Below are 16,783 nucleotides of genomic sequence, written 5' to 3' on the forward strand. Positions count from 1 at the left end.
TGGTAATTGTTTGAAAAAAAATAGAGAAAAAAACATTGAGGTAATGAAGGAATTACTCAGAGGGGTGGCCAAGAGACTGCTGAGAAAGTAAGTTTTTCAAGCAACTGAGTTCTGCTAGGCTGGCGTGACTGAATTATTGAAGATCAGCTGAACTGGTGCGTTCTGATGAAATCCGGAATAGGCTGGATCTCTTAAACTGCTTAATTGAATGTTGCCCTGAGGGATCAGTTAATCCATTCAGAATATGAAATGCTGTTCTTTGAGTTTTTTTGCAGCAATGTAAACAGGTGAAAGACCAAGGCTGGTCAGAATGCAAGTGGTAGAGAATTAACTGACTAAAAACTTACTGCACATGTGAAGTGATTTGTTTATTACAGTTTATAGTCACCTCTACAGAGGAGAAACTAAATGGAGATCAAGTGGTTGCTTTGCAGAAAACCACCGTACAGTCCCCTGCAATGCCCCTGATACCTTATCCTCCATTCCATTCTCATTTTCAAAGAAAGGGGCTTCGCTTCCTCCACCTGCAACGCTGCTCTTAACTGCATTTCTTCCATTTCATGCACGTCTGCTTTCACCCACATCCTTCCGCCATCCTACCAGGGATAGAGTTCCTCTTGTCCTCACCTACCACCCCACCAACCTCTGTGTCCAGCACGTAATTCTCCGCAACTTCCGCCATCTCCAATGGGATCCCACCACCAAGCACATCTTTCCCTCCTCCCCTCACTTTCTGCTTTCCGCAGGGATCGCTCCCTATGCGACTCCCTTGTCCATTCGTCCCTCCCCACTGATCTCCCTCCTGGCACTTATCCTTGCAAGTGGAAAAAGTGCTACGCTTGTCCCAGGCCTCCTCCCTCGCTACCATTCAGGGCCCCAAACAGTCCTTCCAGGTGAGGTGACACTTCACTTGTGAGTCTGTTGGGGTCATATACTGTGTCTGGTGCTCCTAGTGTGGCCTCCTGTATATCGGTGAGACCCAATGTAGACTGGGAGACCGTTTCGCTGAGCACCTACACTCTGTCCACCAGAAAAAGCCGAATCTCCTAGTGGCCACCCATTTTAATTCCACTTCCCATTCCTATTCTGATATGTCAATCCATGGCCTCTTCCATTGTTGCAATGAGGCCTTACTCAGGTTGGAAGAACAAGACCTTATATTCCATCTGGGTAGCCTCCAACCTGATGGCATGAACATCGATTTCTCAAACTTCTGGTAATGCCCCCCCCTTCATCATTACCCACCCCCTTTCCCTCTCTCACCTCATCTCCTTGCCCGCCCATCACCTCCCTCTGGTGCTCTTCCCCCCTTTTCTTTATCCCATGGCCTTCTGTCCTCTCCTTTCAGACTCCACCCTTCTCCATCCCTGTATCTCTTTCACCAATCAACTTCCCAGCTCTTTATTTCATCCCTCCCCCTTCAGGTTTCATCTATCAACTTGCGTTACTCTTCCCCCCCCCCCACCTTTTAAATCCACTCCTCAGCCTTTTTTCCTCCAGTCCTGGTGAATGGTCTTGGCCCGAAACATTGACTGTGCTCTTTTCCATAGATGCTGCCTGTCTTGCTGTGTGTTGTGTGTTGTCCATTCTGCTCTCTCACTCTTTGGCCTCCCACGGTCTTCCAGTGAAAGCTGTACTAAGTTCAAGGAACAGTGTGTTATTTTTCAGATTGGCACCTTACGGACTGAACAACTCTTTCAGATAACTAACCCTTCTAGACTGTGTCTGTCTGGCCATTTCTGAAGAAAGGTCATTCACTTGCAATATTAACTGTACTTGTAATTTCCAAATGATGCCTGTATTCTTAATTGTATTTCTTATCTCTAGTACTGTATCTGCAGTGTTTAAATTTTTCAGCATATTGTCTTTGTATCTCTTCCTTGTGTCTGTCTTCCAGGAACAACACCAGTGATTAACAAGCCTTTATTACCCTTGCTGAACTGCTGTCACCATCATTAGTGTTATTTACACCCTCCTGCTCTATCTCTATCTCACAGACATCCCCCCCCCTTTCTCTGTGTCTCTCTTCCTACTCTGCAGCTTTGAAATTAGTCCAACTTCCAACTTCTCCCAGTTCTGATGGAAGGCGAATGACCTGAAATGTTAACCTTTTATCTCCTTGCTGAGGTGCAGCCTGACCTGTTAGGTATTTCCAGTAGTCAAAAGCAAAGTTTTGCCAGCTATTTTTGAATCTGTGGTAATGTCAGTATTGAAGAAAACATACAGCGAGCAGTCGAAGAAATCTTAATTGCATTTGGTCTCTGTTGTATGGAATTTGGATCAGGCTGTCACTGGGAATTAATTGGGTTATTCATTGTGTAAGGCATTTTGGTAAGTTACTCAATGTCAAATCAAATTGGTGCTGAAATGTTGCATCTGGTTGAAATCAGATTTGGGATTTCATCAGTCATTATACACTCATACTCAGAGCTTCCTGCAACAAACACACCCATATGTAATTCTCCCATTTAATTAATGTATGGCTTGAGATACTGTGAAATAATAACTTAGAGAGATAGGAATTTGATACTGTTGTTATCTTGTATTTTAAACTTTAAATTTAAAATTGGACAGTTGTAGGCGAGGCCAGACCTACCCCTCTGTACCTGGAGGGTAGGTTGATTCATAAGAGAAGCAGTAAATTTAAAACTTGGTTAACTCATACTCTGTGCAGCTGTTCGTGTGTTATTGCAAATTGCACCTGATGAACTGAGAAGTATCTGTTATAAAAAAGGAACAACACCTGCCATCCGAGTACACATCCTGGTTCCCTCATTTCCCTGCAGTTTGAGTTACTGGTATTAAAATAAATGTCTGTAACTTTGAAGGTGCATTCTGTGTCGTATGTTGCCTTTTGTGCACTGAAGTGTACAAAGCCAAATTTTTCCTAGTTTTACAAAACTCCAGAGGATTTACAGTCCATTGAACTGCGGCCAAGCAGGTTCTATGATCGACAGTGGGATAATTGACCAGGTTATGTGGTTTAATGGCTCATTTGAGGCAAGAGTATTGTTGACCACACTTTATTGCAGTACTCCTCATTCCTATAGTCTGGATTATTTCACAAACAAGAGAAAATCTGCAGATGCTGGAAATCTGAGCAACACACCCAAAATGCTGGAGGGCTGAAACGTTGACTGTACACTTTTCCTAGATGCTGCATGGCCTACTGAGTTCCTCCAGCATTTTACGTGTGTTAGTCTGGATTACTTGTTCAAATTCCTGGAACGAGACATTCCTATAAAGCTTCTGACTCAATGGATAGAAATTTTCAGCTTAATACTTTTGCAGTGCAGTAACCTAGCTCCTCGGTCACACAAATAAAACTGTAAAAGTTACTTTGTCTCTGTATCTTTGTTCTCTTCTTCATGGTAGACTGCTACATTTGTTTGTGGACATTTAGCTTTGGGCAAGGAAATGAGGAAACCCCACCAGAAGCCAGTGGCTGAACTTTTGTTACTTTATTTTCTACACAAAAAGCTTTCCAATTCTTTGTGTAGAAAATAAAGATGAGTGTTCTCACTTGTAGCCTGATCCTCTTTAGTCATACACGCCAATTTTTGTTTCTTGTCAAGGTTAAAAGCAATTCAGTCATCGATCCAAAACAAAGATTTGAAAATATATAACCTGCGCCCTGCAACTCGGCACTTGCAAATTGGACAACTGAAAGGAAACCATTTTAGTATCATCATAAGAAATGTCAGCAAGTGCCTGGAAGATGATCCTGAAGCAAGTCTGACTGAAAGGGTGTTTGATGCCATTGAGAAAATCAAGGTAAAGTCCCTTTGAAAGTTGTAGCCTTTATTGCACTAAGGGTAAACACAGAGAAGAGAAAGGAGAGATTGGCATATTGACTCAACTTGGAAATGTGTGTAAACTTAATGTTTGATAAGTGTTTAATTTTCTGCCCTTTTGGGCTCGGTTGACTGATAGTGATGAATCTGACTTGCTAATTGATATAACACATAGAATTGTTGAAGTTTAAGTGCAGAGGGAGGCTATTTGGCCCATCCTGTCCATGCCCACCATTCTGTCAAAGTTAAATCAACTGGTCAGCTGCTGTTTCATAGCTTTGCAGATAATGGCTCTTCAAGCGATCACCCAGGTACTTCTTCAAAAAATGTGAGGGTCTCTGTCTCCACTAACCAGGCAGTGAATTTCATATTCTCATTACTCACTGAGATAACCCTCACCTCAGCGGTAATTGGTATCCCGATTGATTTTAGTCTCATTTCCACTAATTACTGAAATCTCTACTGAGGGAAATGGATCCTCAGTGTTTATCCTCTAGAACCACCTATGTTTACATAGGTTAGTTAAATTTCCTCTCATTCTCCCTCGCTGCAAAGAATAACCCCCAATCTTGGTGTTGCTCCTCTTGACAACAATCTTACAGCCCAACAACACTTGCAGATTTCTTCTTCACTCTCCATTGATCTTGTGTCCTTCCTGTAGTGTAGTGACCACGCTCTATCTAATGCTTGGACTGTGGCTTAGCTAAAGTTCAGGTGTAACCTCCCTGCTCCTGTGTTGTAACACAGCCAAGAAAGATCAAGTGTCCCTGTGCTTTTTAACCATCTTATTTACCTCTCCTGTTGTTTTCACAGATTTGCACATGTGCAGTCCAAGGTGTCTTTGGCCCTTTACAAATGTTAGTATTCTCCTGTTTGTTGTATATTTCCTTGTCTTATTTACCCTTCCCAAAAGCATTGTCTGGATTGAACTCATTTGACACCCTGATGCCCATCCAATCAGTCCACCGACATCTTCCTCTAATCTAGAACAATGCTACCAATTAATTAACATCAGCAAATGTCTTAGTTATTTAAATCCACATCACGTTATACCACAAAAACAAGGACCTCTGCACTGAGTTGTGTAAAAGCCTCGAGCACGGCAGCTCTGTCACAAGAATTCTTAACAAGATTCAAGTTTATTGGTTGCATGTACAAAAAATACAGTGAAATCCATCATTTGTGTTAACAATACACCTGAGGGTGTGCTGGGGGCAACTCATTCAGGTGCCAACTTACCCCTCGATTTCTACCACTGAATGAGTTTTTATATCAACTCTCCTCCTTTCCTTTGTGTCCGAAGGGGTTTTTCGCTGATAAAATCCTACAAGGTAGACTAATCAACACACATAAAAGTTGCTGGTGAATGCAGCAGGCCAGGCAACATCTCTAGGAAGAGGTACAGTCGATGTTTCGGGCCAAGACCCTTCATCAGGACTAACTGAAAGAAGAGCTAGTGAGAGATTTGGGAGTGGGAGGGGGAAGGGGAGATCCAAAATGATAGGAGAAGACAGGAGGGGGAGGGTTGGAGCTAAGAGCTGGACAGTTGATTGGCAAAAGGGATATGAGAGGATCATAGGACAGGAGGCCGAGGGAGAAAAAAAAGGGGGAGGGGGAAAACCCAGAGGATGGGCAAGGGGTATGATGAGAGGGACAGAGGGAGAAAAAGGAGAGAGAGAAAAAGAATGTGTGTATATAAATAAATAACGGATGGGGTACGAGGGGGAGGTGGGGCATTAGCGGAAGTTTGAGAAGTCAGTGTTCATGCCATCAGGTTGGAGGCTACCCAGACGGAATATAAGGTGTTGTTCCTCCAACCTGAGTGTGGCTTCATCTTTACAGTAGAGGAGGCCGTGGATAGACATATCAGAATGGGAATGGGACATAGAATTAAAATGTGTGGCCACTGGGAGATCCTGCTTTCTCTGGCAGACAGAGCGTAGGTGTTCAGCAAAACGATCTCCCAGTCTGTGTCGGGTTTCGCCAATATATAGAAGGCCACATCAGGAGCACCGGACGCAGTATATCACCCCAGCCGACTCACAGGTGAAGTGTCGCCTCACCTGAAAGGACTGACTGGGGCCCTTATATTCTGTCTGGGTAGCTTCCAACCTGATGGCATAAACATTGACTTCTCAAACTTCCACTAATGCCCCACCTCCCCCTCGTACCCCATCCGTTATTTATTTATATACACACATTCTTTTTCTCTCTCTCCTTTTTCTCCCTCTGTCCCTCTCATCATACTCCTTGCCCATCCTCTGGGTTTCCCCCCCCTCCCCCTTTTCTTTCTCCCTCAGCCTCCTGTCCCATGATCCTCTCATATCCCTTTTGGCAATCAACTGTCCAGCTCATGGCTCCATCCCTCCCCCTCCTGTCTTCTCCTATCATTTTGGATCTCCCCCTCCCCCTCCCGCTTTCAAATCTCTTACTAGCTCTTCTTTCAGTTAGTCCTGACGAAGGGTTTTGGCCCGAAACGTCAACTGTACCTCTTCCTAGAGATGCTGCCTGGCCTGCTGCGTTCACCAGCAACTTTTATGTGTGTTGCTTGAAATTCCAGCATCTGCAGGTTTCCTCGTGTTTGCGAGATTAATCAACAAACATCTTGCCAGGATCTATGGGGACAAAGGTTCTTTTTATTGTCAAAGTATGCATGTACAACTCTGATATTAGTCTTCTCCAGATAGCCATGAAATACAGAAAAGCCATGGGGGGCAGGGTCGTTAAAAGACATCACCCTCCCCGCACGAAAAAGAAAAAGAAACAAAACTTGCAAACTTCAAACCCCCACCCCTCCCTCGCACAAAAATCCCCAGAAATCACCCACCTGAACCCCAACCCGCCAACGGCAACAAGAAAAACACAGAAAACTGAAGGAGAGCAGTATTTCAATATATCAATAATCACATGAATCTCAGAATTTTGAGACATCCGCCTGCCAGAACTGAGGAGAACGGCCACTTGAGCTCAGTCCTTTCTGAAGAACAAAAGCTGCGCTGCTGACCCATGACCTTCCGAATGCCGCCGACCCATGACCTTCCGAATGCTGCTGACCCATGGCCTCCGTGGAGAACAACTGCCGACCTCCTCCGCATTCACCTTGATGCTTCAGTCTTCCTTGACACTTTGAACTGGTGTTGATCGCGGCCCTGCACCCAGTCTCTGGTCTTCTGCACGAGGCACCCAGCGCTCGCCATCTTCTCCGGGGACAGCAGAGCGCCAGGTCACTCGATCGAACTCCAAGCTGCACGTCATAGGCTCCAACAGTCTCCGAACCAGAATTAAGGCAAAAAGAACAAACAGGACACATAGAAAAATTGAAATAATTAACGAGGTTGTGTATCTGGAAGATGTCTCCTGAGGAATTGTTGTTTGCTGGCGCCATCCTCATTGACATTTCTTGTTAGCTCATCAATAAAATTGTTAGTCAGACCCTGACCTCCCTTTAACAAATGCATGCTGACTGCCCTTGATGGACCAGTAACTTAATCCTGATTTACACCATCCTTCACCATTCCTTTTCAACAAACTAGCACTGTCAATGTCAGGTTGATTAGCCTGTTCTTAACTTTAGATTGTTTGCCTATCCATTTTTCCAGCAGAATCAGAATCAGGTTTAATATCACAGGCATATGTCATTAAATTTGTTAACTTAGTGGCAGCAATACAATGAAATATGTGATCATATGGAAAAAATATAAATAAGTAAATCAATTACAGTAAGTGCATGTGTGTGTGTGTATATATATATATATATATAGGGGCATGCAAAAGTTTGGGCATCCCTGGTCAAAATTTCTGTTACTGTGAATAGTTAAGTTAGTAGAAGATGAACTGATCTCCAAAAGTCATAAAGTTAAAGATGAAACATTCTTTTCAACATTTTAAGCAAGGTTAGTGTATTATTTTTGTTTTGTACAATTTTAGAGTGAAAAAAAGGAAAGGAGCACCATGCAAAAGTTTGGGCGTCCCAAGAGATTTGAGCTCTCAGGTAACTTTTACCAAGGTCTCAGACCTTAATTAGCTTGTTAGGGCTATGGCTTGTTCACAGTCATTGTTAGGAAAGGCCAGGTGATGCAAATTTATAAATACCCTGACTCCTCAAACCTTGTCCCAACAATCAGCAGCCATGGGCTCCTCTAAGCAGCTGCCTAACACTCTGAAAATTAAAATAAATGATGCCCACAAAGCAGGAGAAGGCTATATGAAGATAGTAAAGCGGTCTCAGGTAGCTGTTTCCTCAGTTCGTAATGTAATTAAGAAATGGCAGTTAGCAGGAACGGTGAAGTCTGGAAGGCCAAGAAAACTTTCTGAGAGAACTGCTGGTAGGATTGCTAGAAAGGCAAATCAAAACCCCCGTTTGACTGCAAAAGACCTTCGGGAAGATTTAGCAGACTCTGGAGTGGTGGTGCATTGTTCTACTATGCAGTGACACCTGCACAAATATGATCTTCATGGTAGAGTCATCAGAAGAAAACCTTTCCTGCATCCTCACCACAAAATTCAGCGTCAGAAGTTTGCAAAGGAACATCTAAACAAGCCTGATGCATTTTGGAAACAAGTCCTGTGGACTGATGAAGTTAAAATAGAACTTTTTGGCCGCAATGAGCAAAGACATGTTTGGGGAAAAAAGGGTGCAGAATTTCATGAAAAGAACACCTCTCCAACCGTTAAGCACAGGGGTGGATCGATCATGCTTTGGGCTTGTGTTGCAGCCAGTGGCACAGGGAGCATTTCACTGGTAGAGGGAAGAATGAATTCAGTTAAATACCAGCAAATTCTGGAAACAAACATCACACCGTCTGTAAAAAAAAAGCTGAAGATGAAAAGAGGATGGCTTCTACAACAGGATAATGATGCTGTTCACACCTCAACATCCACAAAGGACTACCTCAAGAGGTGCAAGCTGAAGGTTTTGCCATGGCCCTCACAGTCCCCTGACCAGATCATTGAAAAGCTGTGGATAGACCTCAAAAGAGCAGTGCATGCAAGACAGCCCAAGAATCTCACAGAACTAGAAGCGCTTTGCAAGGAAGAATGGGCGAAAAACCCCCAAACAAGAATTAAAAGACTCTTTGCTGGCTACAGAAAGCGTTTACAAGCTGTGATACTTGCCAAAGGGGGTGATACTTGTGATACTTGCCAAAGTACTGACCATGCAGGGTGCCCAAACTTTTGCTTCAGGCCCTTTTCCTTTTTTGTTATTTTGAAACTGTAAAAGATGGAAATAAAAAAGTAATCTTGCTTAAAGTATTAAAGAAATGTGTCATCTTTAACTTTATGCCTTTTGGAAATCAGGTCATCTTTTACTCGCTTAGCTATTCATAGTAACAGAAATTTTGACCGGGGTGCTGTAACCTTTGCATGCCACTGTATGTGTATACACATACAGTGGCATGCAAAGGTTTGGGCACCCCGATCAAAATTTCTGTTATTATGAATAGCTAAGCACATATATATATGTGTGTGTGTGTGTGTGTGTGTGTGTGTGTCTGTATGTATATCAAACTGGTTAAATTAAAAGTAGTGCAAAAACGGAAATAATAAAAGTGAGGAAGTGTCCATTTAGGAATCAGATGGTAGAGTTGAAGAAGCTGTTCCTGATTCGCTGAATTTCGCTGAGTTCAGCAGTAGGACTGCATTGGCAACATTTCAGTCTTCTTGCATAAGGCCTGTGGTCAGGCAGCATATGAACAATTTCAATGCAGAGCCTGTGCTGTTTTATCTCTTGACTGGTGTGAACCTGCGATACACTGTTTGGGTCTGGTGTTTTAGCAATGCTTGAAGGTGCCCATCCTTTTATTATCTCCATGAGATGGGCTGGAAAGGATAGTCTGGAGTCAATAGATGATGAGATACTGTTCTACCAAACCTTACAAAGTGCCCTATCTACACTGAATATGGCATTGCTTATTATCCTTTATCGTGGACATGGGCAATTTATATTTTAAAAAAAAGTTAATTTAATATAAGCTAATTTAGTTCCTCTATTCTAGTTGAGATACAGACTTTAAATGTTTGGTCACACACATCAAAGTTGCTGGTGAACGCAGCAGGCCAGGCAGCATCTCTAGGAAGAGGTACAGTCGACGTTTCAGGCCGAGACCCTTCGTCAGGACTAACTGGTTCTTGGTTACAGCTGTTTAGTGATAAGAATGTCATGTTCATTTATCTTAATGACAAGTTATTACATGGATAATTTTTATTTTGCCTCATTCCTATTAATAATTTCTCATTAGTACTGACAGTAATGTATTCCTTTTAAATGGGGAGTAAATTCTTTCTGCTGCAGGAGAAAGGATTTGTGAACTACTACGGGCCTCAGAGGTTTGGCCTGGGACAGAACGTTCAAACAGATCAGATCGGTTTAGCTCTCCTCAAGCAGAACTTGGTAAGACTTCTTACAACGTGAGCACTTTAAGACTTTCAGGTGTACAGGCGTGCTGGGTAATCTTTCAAAGGACTGAGGCTTGAGAACTTCAGGCTGTTATCAATGCCATTTCATAGCAACAAAAACTGGCCTGAAACTGGGGCTAAATATTAAGATACAAAATGCTGGAGGAACTCAACAGGTCAGGCAACATCTATGAAGGGGAATAAATCAGGCCGAGATGAAGGGTCTTGACCCAAAAAATTGATTCTTTATTCTTCTCCATAGAGATGCTGCCTGACCTGCTGAGTTCCTCTGGCATTTTGTGCATGCTACTCTGGATTTCCAGCATCATCAGAATCTCTTGTGGTTAAACTTTAACCTGATTTTGGGCAATTTGTGATTGGTGCCAATGAGTAGCCTGTTCAGGCTTCTGAAGTTGCAACCAATCTGTGTCTTTACAGAATTGTTACACAACATTCAGAGCATGAAGATTTTTAAAGCCAAAAATTTACAGGGTAGAATTGTACATGGTCCATTTAAAAGGCAGGTAAGTATATACTTGAGATTCATGAAGTGGAGGGTAATGTTTCCAGGCACAGAAACAGAGGGATGAGAGGAAGCCTGTGCTATTTATAAACACAAGAAAATCTGCAGGTGCTGGAAATCCAAGGCAAAACACACAAAATGCTGGAGGAACTCAGCAGCTCAGGCAACATCTAAGGAAATAAATAAACAGTTGATATTTTGGGCAGAGACCCTTTGTCAGGACCTGATGCAGGGTCTCAGCCGGAAATGTCGGCTGTTTATTCATTACCGTAGATGCTGTCTGACCTGCTGAGTTCGTGCTGATTATAAATTGGCTTGGAGCATTTGAGCATTTAAGACACATATTTTTTGCCTGGGCAGTGGTTCTTACTATTGCCCGCTGGCTTTGAATAATCTTGTTATTTTATATGGAGATTGAAATTGAGTGAAGGAGTTTTGACACAAACAGTAAAGCTCAGAATCACAAATCTAGGATTTCTTTAATAGAGATGCCACCATTTATTTCATGAGTACTTGATTCTTCCACCACTTAATCACTGGGTAACATTGAAGCAAATGTATTTAGTGTTGACAAATTGTTGGTTTCCTTGTAATACACACCAAATTATAGATGTTCATGTTTCCTTATTGTGCAGAAGGCTGTTTGGCCTTTTGAGTCTATGCTGGCTCGCTGAGTTTTCCCATTTATCAAACTTAATTCCTTTTAAGCTTTTCTCTCAAGGATTATTTAATACCCATTGATCCTTCCACCTGCCACCTGTATTGGGCATAATTTTAGGTAAGCCTGTAAACCTGATGTAGCCCCCTGGTAAGCCTCAGGCTTGCTCAACTCGCTTTTGTCTAGGGAGAGGCAGCCTTCAGCCCGACCAAACTGGGTAATCAAGTTTGTGTGGATGTACCACACCCTGCCAAATAACAGACAATACATCATATGCGGTTAAATGATTACACTTTATAGATATTACTGGAACTATGTCATTAATAGAGGTAAAATATAAAAGGAAAGTAAAAGGCGCCAAATTTATCAAAGTTCAACCATTTTGTGCACAACAGTTGGAGCTCTAGTAACGGGGTCCTCTTTTCACTATTTGATCCCCTCCGACCTCCTTGACCTGCCGCCTGGGACCAACCACGGTGGTCGACCAGACGCTCCACAGGAGTCTGTCTTCGTCTCCTCTCCTCGCCGAAGACCCTGGGCCTTGGACTCCCGCTCGGGGTGCGTCCCGTCGGCCAGCTTACAGCATCGTGTCTCCTCTCTCTGTCCCCATCGCGCCTTCTGCCCCAAAGCCCACGCAACACCATAGCTTACAGACACACAAGAAAGAATAGCATCTATCCCAATTGGTTCGTTCTCTCTCTTATCAATAATATAACTCAAACAAGCAGAGAGAGAGAGAACTCTTTACATCGCAGTTAACATAACAAAGAAGCCATTTTGATTAGCATACTCAGTAACATAAAAGAAGAAACCCTTTACACTAATGTCAAGCAAGTGGTTGGATTGTGGAGGGAAACCAGAGCACCCGGGGGAAATCCACATGGTCACAAGGAGGATGTGCAAACTTCACACGGTTGAGAACCACACCCAGATCTCTGGAGCTGTGAGGCAGCTACACTGACTCTGGTGCCCAATCTTGTAGTTGGCGTAGAAGTTAAAGAAAGTTTCCATTTATTCAGTGCTTTTTTTCAATTCCTGAGATGTTGATTCATTCTAATGACAGAGGCAAATATGGAAGGCAGTGGTCATCAGAGCAAATGGAAATAGGAATGAGAGAATTTTCCTGGGAACGTTGGTTCAGTTTTAGATTAGAACACTAGGAAGGACAACAAATGTTCTCCTTGTATGAGGACTGAATTTTTAAAAACTCCATCTAAAATGATTATGTGGACCTTGACCTGTTGTTTTAACAATACAGTCTTTGAAGTTTATTTTATTGACTTTTAAGGCAACAGGTCGACTTGTTTTTCCTGCTTAATTCCCATTGTTATGTGTGGAGCAGAGTTTAATTCTGGTTATGTTATAACAGTGATTTTGTTTTCTGCTCAGTGGATAATTGATCATTGGAAAATGCATCTGGGTTGAAGTTGAACTTGCAATCAGGTTTCTTGTACAAGTGTTAGTTAACAAGACCACTATACACAGTTTTGGAAAACCCTTGGTTTAGTTGAGTCACTATAACGTTACCTCACATACTGTTGTTCACCTGAACATTACTTTTACTAAAAAAATACTTACAGCCATATTGGGCATCATCCTTTTTAAGCTTAAAAACCAAACATTTAAAGTGGTAACTCACCTAAGGTCTGCTGCCTTAACTACACCAAATTCTGTACATCAGTCAGCACTGTGTTTGCTGATTGGATTCCATTTTAAGATTCCTTGCTTCATTTTTAAATTCTACCTGGGTTGCTGTCTCTGGATTTCTCAAGTACAGCCAATTTTATTGCTGCACAGATCCTTTCAACTCTTGAGGCCCACAGCTTGGAATTCCTTCCATTTTCACCGCCTGCTGTACCTGCATGCCCACTTTCAATGACTGGTGTATAATGACACCCAGGTCTCGTTGCACCTCCCCTTTTCCTGATCGGCCACCATTCAGATAATAATCTGTTTTCCTATTTTTGCCACCAAAGTGGATAACTTCACATTTATCCACATTAAATTGCATCTGCCATGAATTTGCCCACTCACCCAACCTATCCAAGTCACCCTGCATCCCCTAATCTGAGGAAAGACATCCTTGCCATAGAGGGAGTATAAAGAAGGTTCACCAGATTGATTCCTGGGATGGCAGGACTTTCATATGAAGAAAGACTGGATGAACTGGGCTTGTACTCGTTGGAATTTAGAAGATTGAGGGGGGATCTGATTGAAACGTATAAGATCCTAAAGGGATTGGACAGGCTAGATGCAGGAAGATTGTTCCCGATGTTGGGGAAGTCCAGAACGAGGGGCCACAGTTTGAGGATAGAGGGGAAGCCTTTTAGGACCGAGATTAGGAAAAACTTCTTCACACAGAGAGTGGTGAATCTGTGGAATTCTCTGCCACAGGAAGCAGTTGAGGCCAGTTCATTGGCTATATTTAAGAGGGAGTTAGATATGGCCCTTGTGGCTACGGGGGTCAGGGGGTATGGAGGGAAGGCTGGGGTGGGGTTCTGAGTTGGATGATCAGCCATGATCATAATAAATGGCGGTGCAGGCTCGAAGGGCCGAATGGCCTACTCCTGCACCTATTTTCTATGTTTCTATGAATCTTTCTGCCTCTCCGGTACTTTCCAATTCCTTAGTCTTCCTTTAATTTTAGTCTTTTCCAAGTGTTTAGTTATCCATCTTGATGTCTTTCTTTTTGATTAATGTCATATTACATTTCTGAGAAGCACCTGAGATGATTTGAAATGCTATTGCTGTAGTAATTGTTTATTGAATTACTTTCTGGTCCTTTATATCTGCACCTAGGTGAAAGCTCTACATTTATTCTTTACACCAGAAGAAGGAAATGACGCTGTTAATAAGGCCAAGAGGCATTTTATTCATACTGGTAAGTGTCAATAGCCACAATCCAAGGGATTCATTTGGATTTTGCATGGTTCTTATTAAGCAAACATTTGTATTTGTTAAACAAAATGTGTTTGGCCTTCTTGCATGCTGTACTGATCTGGTTTATCAAAAGGGGCAATTTCAATAGTCCCAGCATTATTTCCAGTTTGTTTTGTGAAAGTTAGTATTGAACTTGATTTGATATTGCTCAAAAACATGTTTTTTTGCCTTAAATCTGTGCTTTCTGGTTTTTGCTCTAAATATAGTGGATTACTGTTGAAATGGATGAACTTGCATTTTTTTGGTGTCTCAGTCAGATATTCAGTACAATTCAAACCTCACACCAACTAATGACTTACTTTTACTTGATTATATTCTCACTGTTCCATGGTTTTCTGCTGCCTCTCACCTGGAATCACTAATCTCAGCCTCATGTCCTGAGTGGATGCAATGGGTCAAGTTCACTGGTCCTTAGCATCTTGGAATCCGTACTGAAGTCAATGTGGTCTCAGAGCTTATGCCAGGGATTTGAGAAATGATGGCATCCTTCCCGCTATTGCCTCTGCTGACTGATTCACTGCAAGTTTCCCCGAGATCGCCACCTCTTTGGTGTTGAAAGAGACAGAACCTTTTTTTTTCTGCAAAGTCAAATAAAGATCTGGTTGTGAAGTTCACCAGTAAAAACATTGTCCGTTATCTCTGCAATACCGTATTGAAGCTGATGTTAGTTAGTTTCAGCGTGCAGTTGCCTAATGATGTGTTGCACGTTCTCAGATTTATCAGCAGTCCCGCAGACACGATCTTTGCGGCCAACTCTTAAAGGGACAGACAACTCATTCCATCTTCTGAGGGGATGGGCAAGACAGTGACGAGAGGGGCTGTGAGGAACTGGGCAGGTTGGTGTTCATGTCCTTTGTATGGGGTCCCTGGGAAACCTCTAGGATTAACACTGCTGTAGGTGCTCCTGGTTGGAGGTTGTGAGGGAAAGCACAAAGTATTTGAGTGCAATCGATGAAAGCCTTCACTTTGAGCGACCTTGCCATGCAAACACCTGTGCTGACTCTGATTGCTCCTGTAATTGTGGCTGAGGAGTTGGTGCAGGGGGCAGGGTTTTAGATTTTTGGATCATTGGGATCTCTTCTGGGGAAGGTGGGACCTGGACAGATTGGATGGGTTGCACCTGAGCTCGAGGGGGAGCAATATCCTTGCAGGTAGGTTTGCTAGCATGGTTCGCGAGGGTTTAAACTAATTTGAAAGGGGGATGGGACCCGGAGCGATAGAGAAGTGAAAGAAGTGCATGGAGTAAAGCCAGATCTAACATATAGAGAGGCTTTGAGGAAAGAGAAGCAGAATAAACGGTGTAAAGACAGTAAGGCAGAAGGGCTAAAGTGCGTGTACTTCAATGCAAGAAGCATCAGGAACAAAGGTGAAGAACTGAGAGTTTGGATACATACATGGAATTATGATGTAGTGGCCATTACAGAGACTTGGCTGGCACCAGGGCAGGAATGGATTCTCAATATTCCTGGATTTCAGTGCTTTAAAAGGGATAGAGAGGGGGAAAAACGGGGAGGAGGGGTGGCATTACTGGTCAGGGATACCATTACAGCTACAGAAAGGGTGGGTAATGTAGCAGGATCCTCTTTTGAGTCAGTATAGGTGGAAGTCAGGAACGGAAAGGGAGCAGTTACTCTATTGGGAGTATCCTATAGGCCCCCTGGTAGCAGCAGAGATATCGAGGAGCAGATTGGGAGGCAGATTTTGGAAAGTTGCAAAAATAACAGGGTTGTTATCATGCAAACATGAGGAAATCTGCAGATGCTGGAAATTCAAGCAACACACATCAAAGTTGCTGGTGAACGCAGCAACTTTGATATGTAAGGATTGTTATCATGGGTGACTTTAACTTCCCTAGTATTGATTGGCACCTGATTAGTTCCAAGGGTTTGGACGGGGCAGAGTTTGTTAAGTGTGTCCAGGACGGATTCCTGTCACAGTATTTTGACAGGCTGACTAGGGGGAATGCCATACTAGATCTAGTATTAGATAACAAACCAGATCAGGTCACAGATCTCTCAGTGGGTGAGCATCTGGGGGACAGTGGCCACCACTCCCTGGCCTTCAGCATTATCATGGAAAAGGATAGAATCAGAGAGGACAGGAAAATATTTAATTGGAGAAGGGCAAATTATGAGGCTATAAGGCTAGAACTTGCTGGTGTGAATTGGAATGATGTTTTTGCAGGGAAATGTACTAGGGACATGTGGTTGATGTTTAGAGATCTCTTGCAGGATGTTAAGGATAAATTTGTCTCGGTGAAGAAGATAAAGAATGGTAAGGTGAAGGAACCAGGGGTGACAAGTGAGGTGGAAAATCTATTCAGGTGGAAGAAGGCAGCATACATGAGGTTTAGGAAGCAAGGATCAGATGGGTCTATTGAGGAATATAGGGTAGCAAGTGTAAGGGGTTTCTTCTTTTATATTACTGTGTATGGTAATTAAAATGGCTTCTTTGTTATGTTAAAATTAAAAT

At 42.8% G+C, this 16,783-nt stretch overlaps 1 protein-coding gene across 4 annotated transcripts in view; it reads left to right on the plus strand.

Moving 5' to 3' along the window:
- Positions 1-16,783, plus strand: part of pus7l (pseudouridine synthase 7 like) — a 57,176-nt gene that overhangs the window by 23,192 nt on the left and 17,201 nt on the right. For all 4 annotated transcript variants that reach the window (XM_072267947.1, XM_072267946.1, XM_072267948.1 and 1 more), the window contains 3 exons: positions 3,576-3,774; positions 10,087-10,185; positions 14,171-14,252. In XM_072267947.1, coding sequence (XP_072124048.1) covers positions 3,576-3,774; positions 10,087-10,185; positions 14,171-14,252 — 380 coding nt within the window. The remainder of the gene's footprint in view (positions 1-3,575; positions 3,775-10,086; positions 10,186-14,170; positions 14,253-16,783) is intronic.

Source organism: Mobula birostris, chromosome 9 (assembly GCF_030028105.1).
Source record: "Mobula birostris isolate sMobBir1 chromosome 9, sMobBir1.hap1, whole genome shotgun sequence".
Taxonomy (NCBI): Eukaryota; Metazoa; Chordata; class Chondrichthyes; order Myliobatiformes; family Myliobatidae; genus Mobula; species Mobula birostris.